We start from the raw sequence: 12,834 nt of genomic DNA on the forward strand, positions 1-12,834 counted from the left end.
TTGTAAAATATTTTTAAAAGAAGTCTCTTTATTCTCATTAAGGCTGCATTTATTTGATAAAAACTAGAAACAATAATACTGCAAGATGTTACCATTCAAAATATATTTTTTTATTTTAATGTATTTTATAATGTATTTAATTTCTGTGATGGCAAAGCTGAGTTTTTTACTAAAGTCTTTGGTGTCACATGATCCTTCAGAATTCATTATAATAGGCTGACTTGGTGCTAAATATATATTTACTATTATAACCAATGTTACATTTCATTTACATGTTATTGTAAGGTCCAATTCCCGCCATTAACAAACCATGAGCTACTTTTGCTTCAATAAACTCCTAATTTGCTGCTTATTAATAGTTAGTTAGGTAGTTATTAAAGGTATTAGTTAGGGATGTAGAATATGTGCTTTTGAAGTACTAATAAACAGCCAATATGATCATAATATGCATGCTAATAAATAAGTGACTAGTTAATAGTGAGAATTGATCTCTGTACTGAAGTGTTATCGTATGTTCTTTTCCTCACATTATGTCTTCTGTTTTGTCTTCCAAAGTTGGGTGTTGTATGAGAAGCCAGAATTTAAAGGGGAAAAGATCGCTCTGGATGAGGGAGACATTGAGCTGACAAACCCATTTGGACCACCGGATGAAGAAGTGGATTATCAGCAGAATGGAACAGCACAGGATCCTGAGGAAGAGGAACATGAGTCCAGGTCTCAGCTAAAGAGGAAGTTCGTCATCGGATCCATACGGCGAGCAGTGAGAGTATGTCAGACTTGTGTTTACATTTCTTGTTAGTTGAAATTCAAGTTCGTAAACATTCTGCTATAGACAGATCATAAGAGCTGACATTGTTTTAGCTTCTAAATGTGTCTGGGATGGATGGATTCCTGTTTCCATATTATGAACGGTTCAAGGGCGCCACCTTGTGTCCTCAAGCGAAAATGTGCTAATATTTTGGCGGGACTTCTACAGACTTTTTAGGAACTCAGGATTGAGTAAGTAAATCCTTTTTTTTTTTTTGTCTTTCCAGGATTACAGCGTTCCTGAAATCTGCCTTTTCCCAGAGGAAAATGCAGAAGGCAAGAAGGTCACATTCAGAGACACGTCAGAAGACTCCAGAATTTTTGGCTTCCCAGTCAAAGCAAACTCCATCATCATCAATGCTGGGCTGTGAGTGATCAGTGCACCTTATTCCAAATTCCATTCTGTTTGGGCTCGGTGGCAGTGTACATTTGTTAACATCATGTGTTTGATCTCCTCCAGATGGTTGGTGTTTGCAGAGCCCTTCTTTCAGGGTGTCCCGCGAGTGCTTGAAGTCGGAGGATTCTCCACCCCAGCCGCCTGGGGCGTCACACATCCATATGTGGGCTCCCTACACCCGCTTAAAATAGTGAGCATTTCCTCCTCAGTCTACTGTCCTTTTGGGCAATGATTCCACAGCAGTATCAGTAATAAAATGAGGTTTATTAATACAGATGTTTTTGTTTTTTTTAGGGTGAACCTAGAGTGGAGAACCTCTATGAGCCAAAAGTAAGTGTTTCATCAACTGCCACCTAATAAAGTAGTAATGTATCTGATGTTCTTTATGGGATCAGTGATCATTCATGTTTGATATGATTTGTTTTCAATAGATTGTGCTCTATGAAAAACCATATTTCACTGGCAAAAGCAGAGAAATCTACAGCAGCATGAGAGATTTCCTGTCAAGAGTGGAGAAGCAGCAATCATTGTTTGTGTTCAGTGCAGGATCCCTTAAAGTTATTGGAGGCTGGTGAGTATTGATATTATGTGTGTTTGATTGAGAATAAAGTGAGGAAGAGAACAAGAACTGATATATGTGACCCTGGGACACAAAATGTAGGTAGCACAGGTATAATTGTAGCAATAGCCAACAATACATTGTATGGGTAAAATTATTTATTTAAATCATTACGAAATTAAATAAAAATGATGTTAATCTCATCTCATTTTATGGTTTTGTGGTCCAGGGTCACATATATACTATGCATAGTATGCAGGACTGTATCTGACTTCTTTTTGTTGTACTGTTCTCTATTCTGTTGTGCTGGACTTACTCAATCTCTCTTCTAGCTGGGTGGGCTATGAGAAGGAAGGTTTCCGGGGTCACCAGTATCTTCTAGAGGAGGGAGAGTACCACGACTGGCGGGTGTGGGGAGGAGTCAACTCAGAGCTGCGCTCAGTCCGAGTCATCCAAGCTGTAAGACAAACATTATGATAAAATCTCACTGAGATTCATACCATTTAGTAAAAAAATATATATATATATTATTATTATTATATATATAAATTGAAATATTCTGATGATAATAATAATATACAAATTGAAAAGATTAATATTATATTAATGTTCTACTACTAAAAGTAATAATATTAGTAATAATAATAATAATGTTTTGTATATATTATTGTTTACATAATTTATATAATTATATTATTTACATATATTTAAATAATATATCATATATAATTACATTTCTGTGACAAGCTATAAAACCATGTAAATGTCTATACTGAAAATTATAGAAAATATTAATATATTATATTGATATACTACTACTATAATAATAATAACAATAGTAATACAATAGATGTTTTAATAATATATTTTATATATAATTTCTGTGATTAACTATAAAGGAATGTAAATATATATACAAAAAATATATACATTTGATTATATTAATATACTACTACTACTACTAAAAAATATATAATATGTGTTTTAAAATATTTTAAATGGAATTTGTGTGACTAGCTATAAATACATGTACATTGGTTTAAAAATGAAAATATTTATATATTTTATTAAGTAAATAAATATATAATTCACTTTTGAATTAATTTATTTAAGCTTGCACAATATTTTGGTGTTTAGAGCATTTAACATTATTGTACACAAAATTAATAGATTAATTTTAAGTGTTCTTTTTAGGACTGTAATATCTGCTTCTTGTAGGACCTCTCTGAGCCCCTGCTGGTGTTATATGGCATGCCTGAAGAGGAGAAAGCAGAGAGTGAAGATCCCACGTTTGAGGTGACAGAAGCTGTCGCAGATGTGGAGCTGTTTGGGTTCGGTGTCAACACTCGCTCCATCCACGTGCTGAGTGGAGCGTATGTTCTGATCTCTCTGTCTCTCTGAGTCACCATAGATGCCTTCCACATGCAATATCTGATAGTTATTGTCATAATGCAGTCGTGGTAGATCGAGGCAAGTTTTAATAAGTATGTACATTTCTTCCTTTCCTCAGGTGGGTAGCCTACTCTCATGTGGATTTCTCAGGTAACCAGTACATCTTGGAGAAAGGCTTCTACAATAACTGTGAAGACTGGGGCTCTGGAGACCACCGCATCTGCTCCATACAGCCCATCCTCACAGTAAGCGTTTCATTATTCATTCATCTAATCCAAACAGTTTGTGCACGGACTATTGACTCAAATTGTGTGTGGTTAAAAATGTTTCACATAAACAGTAAAAATTAGAGAATATTGAGAGGTATCATCATAAATTCTTGTGCATTATTTGATAACCACCTGCAATCCAGTTAAATGTGCTGAAGTAGTATTAATGTATTTGTTCAACATTAATTGTTTCATGAATTCCTCTGTGAATTTCCATTGAATAGTCTGTCCTTGATTTCATTAAAGCGGTTGTTCTTGTGTATTTCAGGCACCTAGTGAAGAACCCAGCTTCAGAAATGAGGTAAGCTGAGTCTCTTGTGTTTACCTAGGCTGCATTTAACTGAGCAAAAATACAGTAAAAACAGTCATATTGTGAAATATTATTACTAACTAAAATAACTTTTTTCTGGTTTTAAAATGTAATTCCTTTGGTGGAAAAGCTGATCTTTTTGTTTTTCCCTTTGCTACAGGTGCTGCTCTACTCAGAGCCAGATTTCCAAGGCAGATGTAGGGTTTGTCATCAGAACCAGGAGTGTTTGCCTGAAAGGCTCATTGTTAAGTCCTGCAGGGTGGTGGGAGGAAGGTTAGTGAGAAAATTTAAGATGGGGTAAAGGTTTAGAGAATACAGTATAGAGTGGCCGCAAAATTTCTTTCAGTGACTTCTTTGTGACACTCTGAATTTGTATACTGAATTTTGTACTCTGTTCATTTCAGTTGGGTGCTTTATGGAGAAGAGAAGTTCACAGGAAACATGTATGTTCTGTCTGAAGGAGATTATCCCAACCTGACCAGCATGGGCATCCCAACTGACTCAGACATTCGCTCTGTCAAAGCAGTTCCAATGGTGAGAAGAAACTGCTTTCTTGCTAAATATATTTCTTGAAAAGAGGTGGACGGATGATCCAGTGAGAAACCTGTCGACAAGTGATTTTACCACATATATCTTTATTTTTTTTTGCCTGTTTTTCTCTCTTTCAGACCTTTTCAGTGCCGTCAGTCTCACTCTTTGGACTGGAGTGCTTCGAGGGTCGGGAGGTCACCATCGATACACATATTTTCAACATGCGGGAGGAAGGATTTAATACACATTTCCTCTCTGTCAGGGTCAATAGTGGTTGGTGAGTTTGCAGTGTTTCATATTATTGGTTCATATTAGTACATTTGAGGTTTAATGACTATTTTGAATGACATTTTCTCATATATCTAAACCATGTCAATCTCTTTGCAGCTGGGTGTTATGTGAACATAGTAACTACAGGGGGCGCCAGTTCCTTTTGGAGCCCATTGAAATCACAAACTGGCACAAATTCAGTTCCCTTTCCTGTATTGGCTCCTTGTATCCAATCAGACAAGTTAGTATCACCTTCACATGACCAATTTTTTGCACAAGACGACTTGAAAACAGCATTTCTTACATGTTTTTAATTGCGTGTTTATATCCCTTTAGAAACAAAGACTGTTCCGCATCAAAAATAAAGAGACGGGCCACTACATATCCGTGCAGGGTGGTGTTGAGGACATGAAGACGGGCCGTGTGGTTGTCACAGAGCAGGTGGAGGCAATGAGTGACATTTGGCTTTACCAGGACGGGCTAATCAAAAACAAGGTACTTTCCACACCATGAAGTGGATGAGTAATGCATGTATAGTTATTTATTGTTTCAAACTTCTTAAAGTCAGCCCCTCTCAGATTGTTGATCATGTGCTCTCTGTGTGTCAGCTGGCTCGAACCATGAGTCTGCAGGTGATGGGTAATGTGGAGTCAGGTGCTAAGGTGGTGCTGTGGACTGAAACACGTGTTCCAGTGCAGACATGGAGAGCTCAGGTCAGCGGCACAATCTCCAGCATCACCTTCCCCGGAATGGTGCTGGATATCAAGGGTGAGATTTAGTTTAGTGCTTTATGTATAGCATAGCAAAATGTTTCTGAAGGATCATGTGACTTGAGTAATGCCTGTTGGAAATTCAGCTTTGACATCACAGGAATTTATGAAATTGTCAAATATATTAAAATAGAAAACAGTAATTTTAAATTGTAATAGTATTTCACAATATAACTGTTTTTACTTTAAATATAAAATATTTAAACTCCTTTATAAATATGTGGATTTAGACCTAAAATCATGATTTTGGCAACACATTTCCACATCCATGTTATTTGACAACTACTAAAGAGACAAAAAACATTCTCCAGCAATCTAATTACTCTTTTTTTACAGGGGGTAAGCAATACGACAAACAACACTTAGTGATTCGAGAAGAGAACGAGGAACATGCCAGCCAACAGTGGGAGCTGGAATTCGTTTGATCTCGCCCTCTCTCTCCTTCATCTGACCCCCTTCTCCTTCTGACTCCACCCACTCGTCCTGCCCCAACAACACAAACACTGTGATCTGATACAGCACACTATTAGGGGACCTCTGCTTTGAGTCATGCTTACATACAATCAGAAGATGCTGGGCAGGAAAAGCTTCTCGTGTCAGTAGAGACTGTATAATAGATCAAATGGATCAATGTATTGTCATTTAAAAATGACAAAGAAGCAGAGGTCGAATATCATTTAACATGCTAGTGTTCTTGAAATGTAAATCTCTCGCCTGTGATGTGTTTTATTTGCAAATAATTTGAATAAAACATATTACCTACAGGTTATTTACACACTAATGATGGTGCTGGTGGTTAAGTCACTCAAAAACTTTTTTTTTTTTTCAATCACATGAAAATCTCATCATCGTATATGCATCTGGCAACTTTCGAAGCATTCTTTTTTTTCTGCTCATTATATTTGTTTACAAGCTAATGTTATTACTGTGTATATTCTGATATGTAAGCTTTAATATCAATGCCTGCAATTAGATTATAGTCATTACAACTGGAGTGGATCTGGTTTTTTTCTTCTGAAGTGTGCTGATGTCAGTCAATACAAAGTCGCCATGTGTTTGGACAACCAGGAAACTTTATGTATAAATTATATTTTCAAAGCACAATGTGAAATATGTAACAGGGAGTGGCTTTAATTTTGTAATAAAACTGTAAAAAAAAAATTATAATAATGATCATGTCGGAATTCACCTTTTTTTTTTTTTTGGCTATTGAAGTTTTAGTATCTGTGTACATTTTTTATAACTGTTCATCAAAAACAGCTTGCTTGTATTGTCATATTTTTGTCATTGTGTCGTTTTAATGAGTTTCACGAGTTTGAGAGTCGGGCTGGAGCGGCGAGGTCAAGTTGCGTGGTTGCTGCGTGTAAGATGTCTCTGATTATAGCTGCTGATGAATGACAAGTATGCAGACGCTTGTACTGATGCCATTTTGTATGTTCAGGTCTGCAAATCAAACGCCACACCTGATGATGTTGCTCTTTTGGGTGGAGGTCAATTCTCGTGATATTTTCAACATTTGACTTGAGTTATGTACACAGTCGTCACATTCAAGTTCAGCTCCTCTAACGCCTTTGTTGACATTAATAACACGTTCACACATTTCTAAAATTACAACCTGTTTTATGCAGCGTTTAGCAACTAGCGTCGAACTCTGTTTAAATGTAAGTTACATTTACTAATTCGAGAGTTCTCTTTCTTGGTAAATCAGAAATGGTTGTTTTGGGGAGGAATCTAGTCAATTGAGTCTAACAGTTACGCAGGTTTTTAAAGTTCTTGTGTCTGGAGTCAAGGTTACACCCATGGGATATCTGATCTGACCTAAGCTATTGAGAGCTTGTTTAGTTTAAGACATCTTGTACTTTTTGCAGCAGGCGAGCCTGAGAAATACGGCGTATAGTGCTATTTATTTCTCAACAACGATTTAAAACCGTGAGTTTTCATCTTGCACTGTTTGAGAAGGCAGACCAGGAGTCACCAAAAAAAAGAAGAAAGAAAGACTGAAATATTATATCGGACCCTTCAATTCTGAGTCTTCAGCAGGTAAACTACTTTAACTAATCATCACCTAAATAGTATTTTTTAAGTAGGTAAACTAAAATTTCTTCTAAACACATTTGCTTTCCTTTTTTCTTTTTTCTTTTTTTTTTTTTTTGTCAGAAGGATCATAGTTGATTTCAATTAAATTTGCACTGATATTTTAAGTGAGAATGGAGTTAATTTCATTGTTTAATTATTTCTCTATTTTTGCTAAAAGAAATAAATGTATTTATTTACAGTATTTCTTGGAGAACAAAGTGCTTTTTTATTTTTGCCTTTTTTTTCCAGTCTTTAAAATGTCATCCATAATTCATTGTGTTATTGTGAAAGTAAATGTGAAATTTTATTAGTGATTTTTTTTTCCAGCACAGCTTGTGCATAACTTCCTTTTACATTGACAAGTGCTATCATGGGGACAGAAGCTAAGTCACAGGAAACATCTCTACTTACGGTGAATGTTTTCATCTGTACATTTTTCTCTGAAACTCCAAATCATCTCAATCCTTTTGTTTTTCTAAATCAGGACTCTTTTCTTCTACATTCTCCATCCTCCCTCGCCTATTTATTTATTTATTTATTATCATCCCACAGTCTGAAGGCATGTGGTGGGGCACCCTGGGGTCTGTGCGGCCCTTCCCAAATTTTCGTCCCGAGAGAGATGTTACAGTCCTACATACTGCACTGGAGAAGAAAGGTACAGCTATATAAATGCTCATGGGGTATGATTGTGGTAGTAAAAGTCAATCTGCTAGTATTCATTTGTACTTAATTGTTCTTTCTGTTAAAGATGTGAGCACAATTGTGAGAATACTAACCAATCGCAGTAATGCTCAGAGACGATCTCTTGCCCAGGCGTACAAGAATCTCTCACAAAAGGTAAATCAGAAACAAATTCATCTCCAAATCATCACAAGCTAGTCTGTCTGTGGGTGGCGTTCAGGTTGTATTCTTTAGAGGCCAGTTACTATAAGAAGTGACCAAATGTCCCCGCAAGGATAGTGAAAATTAGTATCACATATAATTCCCATCAGGAAAATGCCCTTATAAACATACTAAACACTTTAAATAATGTCTTAATGTACATTTAAAAATAAAGGCTTGTGAGGATTTGGTTTAGAGGATATGAAATCTCATTAACTCAGTATAAAATCAATTAAAGTCAATGGATAATCCTTATCATGATACAGAAATATGTGTGTGATATGTGACATAACAGTGGATGGTGTGTGTGTGTGTGTGTGTGTGCTACAGGAATTGGATGCAAGTCTGAAGAAGGTTCTTTCTGGTGATCTGCAGTCTCTGATACTTGGACTGATGATGATACCAGAGCAGTTTGAGGCCTATCGCTTACGCAAAGCCATGGAGGTTTGGCATTAATCACGAGTATGCTAGATCTATAGTGCTATGAGTATGCAAGTACATGACTGTGTGGGTGATCATCAGCAAACAGTTCATTATAGTTCAGTATCCATTCAGATGTATTTATTTTTTGTGTGCGTTCAGGGTGCTGGTACAGATGAAGAAACTCTTTTAGAGATTTTGTGCACAAGGACACCACAGCAGCTCTCTGACATCAGAGCTGCATATAATCAAGGTGCTTTAGGAATTATTCTCAAAATGGAAAAATGTTTAATTTAATGCAAATAAATGCCTCATTTTTTGGAGCGTCTCACATTTAACCCTGCTCACACTGAAAGCTTTGCATATTGACACAGGTTTCTATAGTCTGTGTTTGAATGTTTCCACATTGTCACTTTAACAGAGTATAAGCGGGATTTGGAGAAAGACTTGATAAGTGAAACCAGTGGAGATTTTTCAAAGCTTATTGTGGCATTGTTGAAGGTAAGAAGTGTGATGCCTCCTCTCTTGAATCACAGTTAAATATTCATCACCAAAACCAATTTTATTTTGTTGATATACTACCATCAGTAGGCTATGTCAGTATCTTGTGCTAGTAATTATGCTCATTCTCTCAGCATTTTTTCCCTCTCTCTCTCTTTTATCAGAAAGAAAATGGGCCAGAAATGATTGACCAGGATATAGCAGTAAGTCTATATACATTTAAAACAGATTTGTCATTTTAGGATGAATGGTTCCTTTAAAAGATTCCAAGTGCTCTCAAGTCACCCTGCACTCCCGTGACTGCTTTCATGTCATATTAGGAGATTTAGTTAATAAATGTTTGACCTCTGGGGGCCTATTTTAACGATCTAAGCGCATGGTCTAAAGCACTCGGCACAGGTGCCCTCACTCAGTGCATGTCCAAATCCAGTCTTGCTAGTTTAACGGTCAGCACGTGTGTATGGAATAAGCAAAGTGTAGGCGCGTTGTGCACCCGCCTATAGGTGCATATTACTAATGCACTCTTTAAAAAACAAAGAAAAATATTGCGCCAGACTTTAGACCAGGTATGAGTTGGTCTGGCACAGTCTATTTTCAGTTCCTCAGCACCGCACCAACAATGCGCCTGAACACGGCTCTCTTTTTCAGACCAGCACGCCCATGGCCGCACAGATGGGCACAAATTTATTTGCTGTTTAAACAACACGATGCAAGACGGGAAAATGGGAACTGTGTCGGGCTGAATCTAGCAAAAACCCTTGTGCCCATGATGACTTTTCTTTGTTTGATATGTTGTACTGCAACTGCCCCTACTGAGATCTTTAGATGACCTTGGCTTGGAAGCAGGATCTGGTTTTAGGAATTTCAGATTTAGATCACAGGGTTGACAGATAAACAGACTTTTATTAGAATTCAACTCCGATAAGATGCATATTTCATATACCTGATTGAATTGTGTAATTGAAATCAGTATAATTTTTTTTATTTTGTTGTACAGTCTTTATCTGAGGAGCTGAAAAACAAGAAACCTGCAGCTGATATTTGGATCAAAATACTCACCACAAGAAACCCAGACCATCTCAGAACTGGTGATTTGCAAGTGCTTGTGTGTCTGTGTGTTTCTGAGCTATTATTTCAGGGACAAATTTGTTGGGAAATGTCTTCAGAAGATGTGGAAAACCGTTCCTTATGAACATTTAATCAGCAAGAAAAATGTTCATATAGACACTAACATTTTTGGTCTGCATTTCTGAATCTAGAATTAAATTTAAGCCATTTCAAAATTTATTAGCTCATACTTCTGATGAAATTACTGTGCATGAGATAGTTTCAGATAGTTTCATTATTACGGATTTATATCTATTGTTGGTAGTCCTAGTCTTTGGAAAGGTTGGTGTTTCTTGTATCATACACATTTGTAACATACAAATCCTTGGAACATATCCATCTGTACTGTTTAAGCCTTCTTGTATGGTATTTGTAAGGTTAACATTGATTAATATTTCCAATGTGTGTGAACAGTAATGTTATTTCTACTTTAGTGCTTGAAAAACTGGAGTTTGAAAAAGGCCAGACAGTGGAAGATGCTTTAGAGGCACATTTTAAAGGGCTCCTCTCTGGAGACCTGAAAAAGGGCTTAAAGACTCTAGGTAAAAATGGTTTGTGTGTGTTTGAGGATGTATTAATGCTTGTGTGCTCAATGTGTAATGATCAATTAATGTAAAATCAATTTATCATTTTTCTTTTTCTCATCAGTACGATGCATACAGAACCAGAATTTATTCTTGGCACAACGGATCCAAACTATGAAAGTATGATTTATTTGCTTTGTTTTAGAAATATCTTAACCATTAATTGATGCTACTACTAAATTATCTACTTTAAAACTTCTGTGTGCATGATCAGGTTTTACCAGCATTTAGGGCTCCAAATATCCTAACTAAGAGTAAAGTAAAACCTAAAATCATCTATATGTTGGCCTAAAATACAAAAAGGTTTATTTGAGGGTTTGGTATAAGGTTAGTGGATAAAAAAAATTAGCTCAATTTAAAATCAAAGTCTCAGTCATCATAGAAAATGTTGTGTGTGTACACAGTTACAGTAGTAGTATAAACTTACTTATTAGTACAAACATTGCTTTGCATGGCAGGTATGTATCAATATAAAATTATGTTAATTCCTGAATACAATAAGCTAAATCCATGCACAGCACTTGCAAATGCAAAACAGCAAGTTATTTTAAACAACATTACACAGATATTGGGATCACTGCTTGTTGATACACTGTATCATTCTCAGCTTTAGATATGTGTTGACCGATACTCTGTCCTGTACTCTGAAGGCACCGGTGGTCCAGGGTGTGATGGTGGCTCACAGTGAGGAGGATCTACTGAGAGTAAGAGTGGCATACCTTCAGTCTACAGGAACTTCACTATACACAGCCTTACAGGTCTCCATTCTCACACACACACACACACACACACACACACACACACACACACACACACACACACCTTTATAACCAGTCTTCACCATCATTTCACCAACATGATTATTGTTTTCTTTTTTTTTTTAATAGAAGCAGTTTAAAGGTGAACTCCAGCAGGGTTTGTTGGCTATATGTCGTGCAGAAGATTAGAAGAAATGCTGTGTATGACACAAATTATAAACATTTATGTGCATGCAGTGAAATCATTCCATTCATTTTTATTGCTGTTTAACAAATAAATAAAAGAAAGAAAGAAATAAAATGTAACTGAGAATTGCAGCACTGTGTTTTATGTATCCCTGTGGAAAGCAATGTAGTTTAAATAATAAAATTTTCATCTTTTTTTCTCATAATTTTCATCACTTTTTCATCTATATTATAATTGATTTACCAAAGCATTACTTTGTCTTATGTGGTGGAACTGGGCTTCCATGAATCGACTGAAATCTCTGGTTTATTGATTTATGTTATTGACCATAAGACATTTTGTTAACACTTTAGTATAGGGTCCAATTCACACCAATAACTAGTTGCTTATTAGCATGTCTATTATTAACATATTGGCTGTTTATTAGTGCTTATAAAGTACATATAACGCATGACATCCCTAATCCTACCCAGTACCCTAAACTTAACAACTACCTTATAAACTATTAATGAGCAGCAAATAAGGAGTTAATTGAGGCAAAAGTCATAGTTAATGGTTAGTTAATAGTGAGAATTGGACCCTAAAATAAAGTGTGACCGAAATGGTTTAAAGGAATTTTCTTTTGATCATCACTATATGCACTTCCTCTTCAATATCAGTATATAGCACGTAAAGCAAACAGGGTTCAGCTAATATATATTTCTGTTGATGGATGAAATACATTACAACAACAGTGATGAGAGAAAAAAACGTGGACAAATCATTCACTCTTGTTCAATGCGAATGCCGTATGTCGGAATATGAGCAGTCATTTATTCCGTCATTAATCGGGTGCTGATAGTGCGCGCACACAGAAGAGTCCTGAATAGCACACGTTAATGTGTTCATAAACTAAAGGTACAATTTGTGAGATATTTACAGTAAAATATCCAAAAACCACTAGGTTAGTGTTGTATATTTTGTCCAGCTGATTACTAACAATATCTCTAATGTTTTCAACTACTTGTAAATCAT

At 36.1% G+C, this 12,834-nt stretch overlaps 2 protein-coding genes across 3 annotated transcripts in view; both read left to right on the top strand.

Annotated features, from left to right (window-relative positions):
* The window catches only part of crybg2 (crystallin beta-gamma domain containing 2), a 29,601-nt gene extending 23,166 nt beyond the window's left edge, over window positions 1-6,435 (top strand). Inside the window, exons 7-22 of the mRNA XM_026289848.1 lie at window positions 556-766; window positions 1,035-1,174; window positions 1,268-1,394; window positions 1,499-1,534; window positions 1,636-1,775; window positions 2,096-2,222; window positions 2,982-3,136; window positions 3,274-3,400; window positions 3,693-3,725; window positions 3,895-4,007; window positions 4,139-4,268; window positions 4,403-4,542; window positions 4,653-4,776; window positions 4,872-5,030; window positions 5,144-5,303; window positions 5,642-6,435. Of these exons, the coding sequence (XP_026145633.1) occupies window positions 556-766; window positions 1,035-1,174; window positions 1,268-1,394; window positions 1,499-1,534; window positions 1,636-1,775; window positions 2,096-2,222; window positions 2,982-3,136; window positions 3,274-3,400; window positions 3,693-3,725; window positions 3,895-4,007; window positions 4,139-4,268; window positions 4,403-4,542; window positions 4,653-4,776; window positions 4,872-5,030; window positions 5,144-5,303; window positions 5,642-5,730 (2,011 nt within the window). The 3' untranslated portion in view covers window positions 5,731-6,435. The remainder of the gene's footprint in view (window positions 1-555; window positions 767-1,034; window positions 1,175-1,267; window positions 1,395-1,498; window positions 1,535-1,635; window positions 1,776-2,095; window positions 2,223-2,981; window positions 3,137-3,273; window positions 3,401-3,692; window positions 3,726-3,894; window positions 4,008-4,138; window positions 4,269-4,402; window positions 4,543-4,652; window positions 4,777-4,871; window positions 5,031-5,143; window positions 5,304-5,641) is intronic.
* A 128-nt stretch (window positions 6,436-6,563) lies between these two features.
* Window positions 6,564-11,978, top strand: anxa14 (annexin A14). 2 transcript variants are annotated; one of them, XM_026289849.1, is made up of 13 exons: window positions 6,564-7,345; window positions 7,709-7,793; window positions 7,934-8,036; window positions 8,130-8,218; window positions 8,594-8,707; window positions 8,846-8,936; window positions 9,105-9,184; window positions 9,349-9,387; window positions 10,182-10,272; window positions 10,726-10,833; window positions 10,940-10,995; window positions 11,526-11,633; window positions 11,763-11,978. In XM_026289849.1, exons 2-13 carry the CDS (start codon window positions 7,752-7,754, stop codon window positions 11,820-11,822), a joined length of 981 nt encoding a protein of 326 aa, XP_026145634.1. In that variant the 5' UTR covers window positions 6,564-7,345; window positions 7,709-7,751; the 3' UTR covers window positions 11,823-11,978. The 2 variants fall into 2 exon arrangements, with proteins under 2 accessions (XP_026145634.1, XP_026145635.1); XM_026289850.1 differs by having other exon boundaries at window positions 7,714-7,793.
* The last annotated feature ends 856 nt before the right edge of the window (window positions 11,979-12,834 follow it).

The sequence above is a fragment of the Carassius auratus genome, chromosome 19, assembly GCF_003368295.1.
Source record: "Carassius auratus strain Wakin chromosome 19, ASM336829v1, whole genome shotgun sequence".
NCBI classification, from domain to species: domain Eukaryota; kingdom Metazoa; phylum Chordata; class Actinopteri; order Cypriniformes; family Cyprinidae; genus Carassius; species Carassius auratus.

Coding starts and splice junctions, on each gene's coding strand:
- anxa14 (XM_026289849.1), top strand. CDS start 7,752: ATGGGGACAGAAGCTAAGTCACAGGAAACATCTCTACTTACG. Junction 7,794..7,933: donor AGGAAACATCTCTACTTACG/GTGAATGTTTTC, acceptor ATCATCCCACAG/TCTGAAGGCATGTGGTGGGG. Junction 10,834..10,939: donor AAAGGGCTTAAAGACTCTAG/GTAAAAATGGTT, acceptor TTTTCTCATCAG/TACGATGCATACAGAACCAG.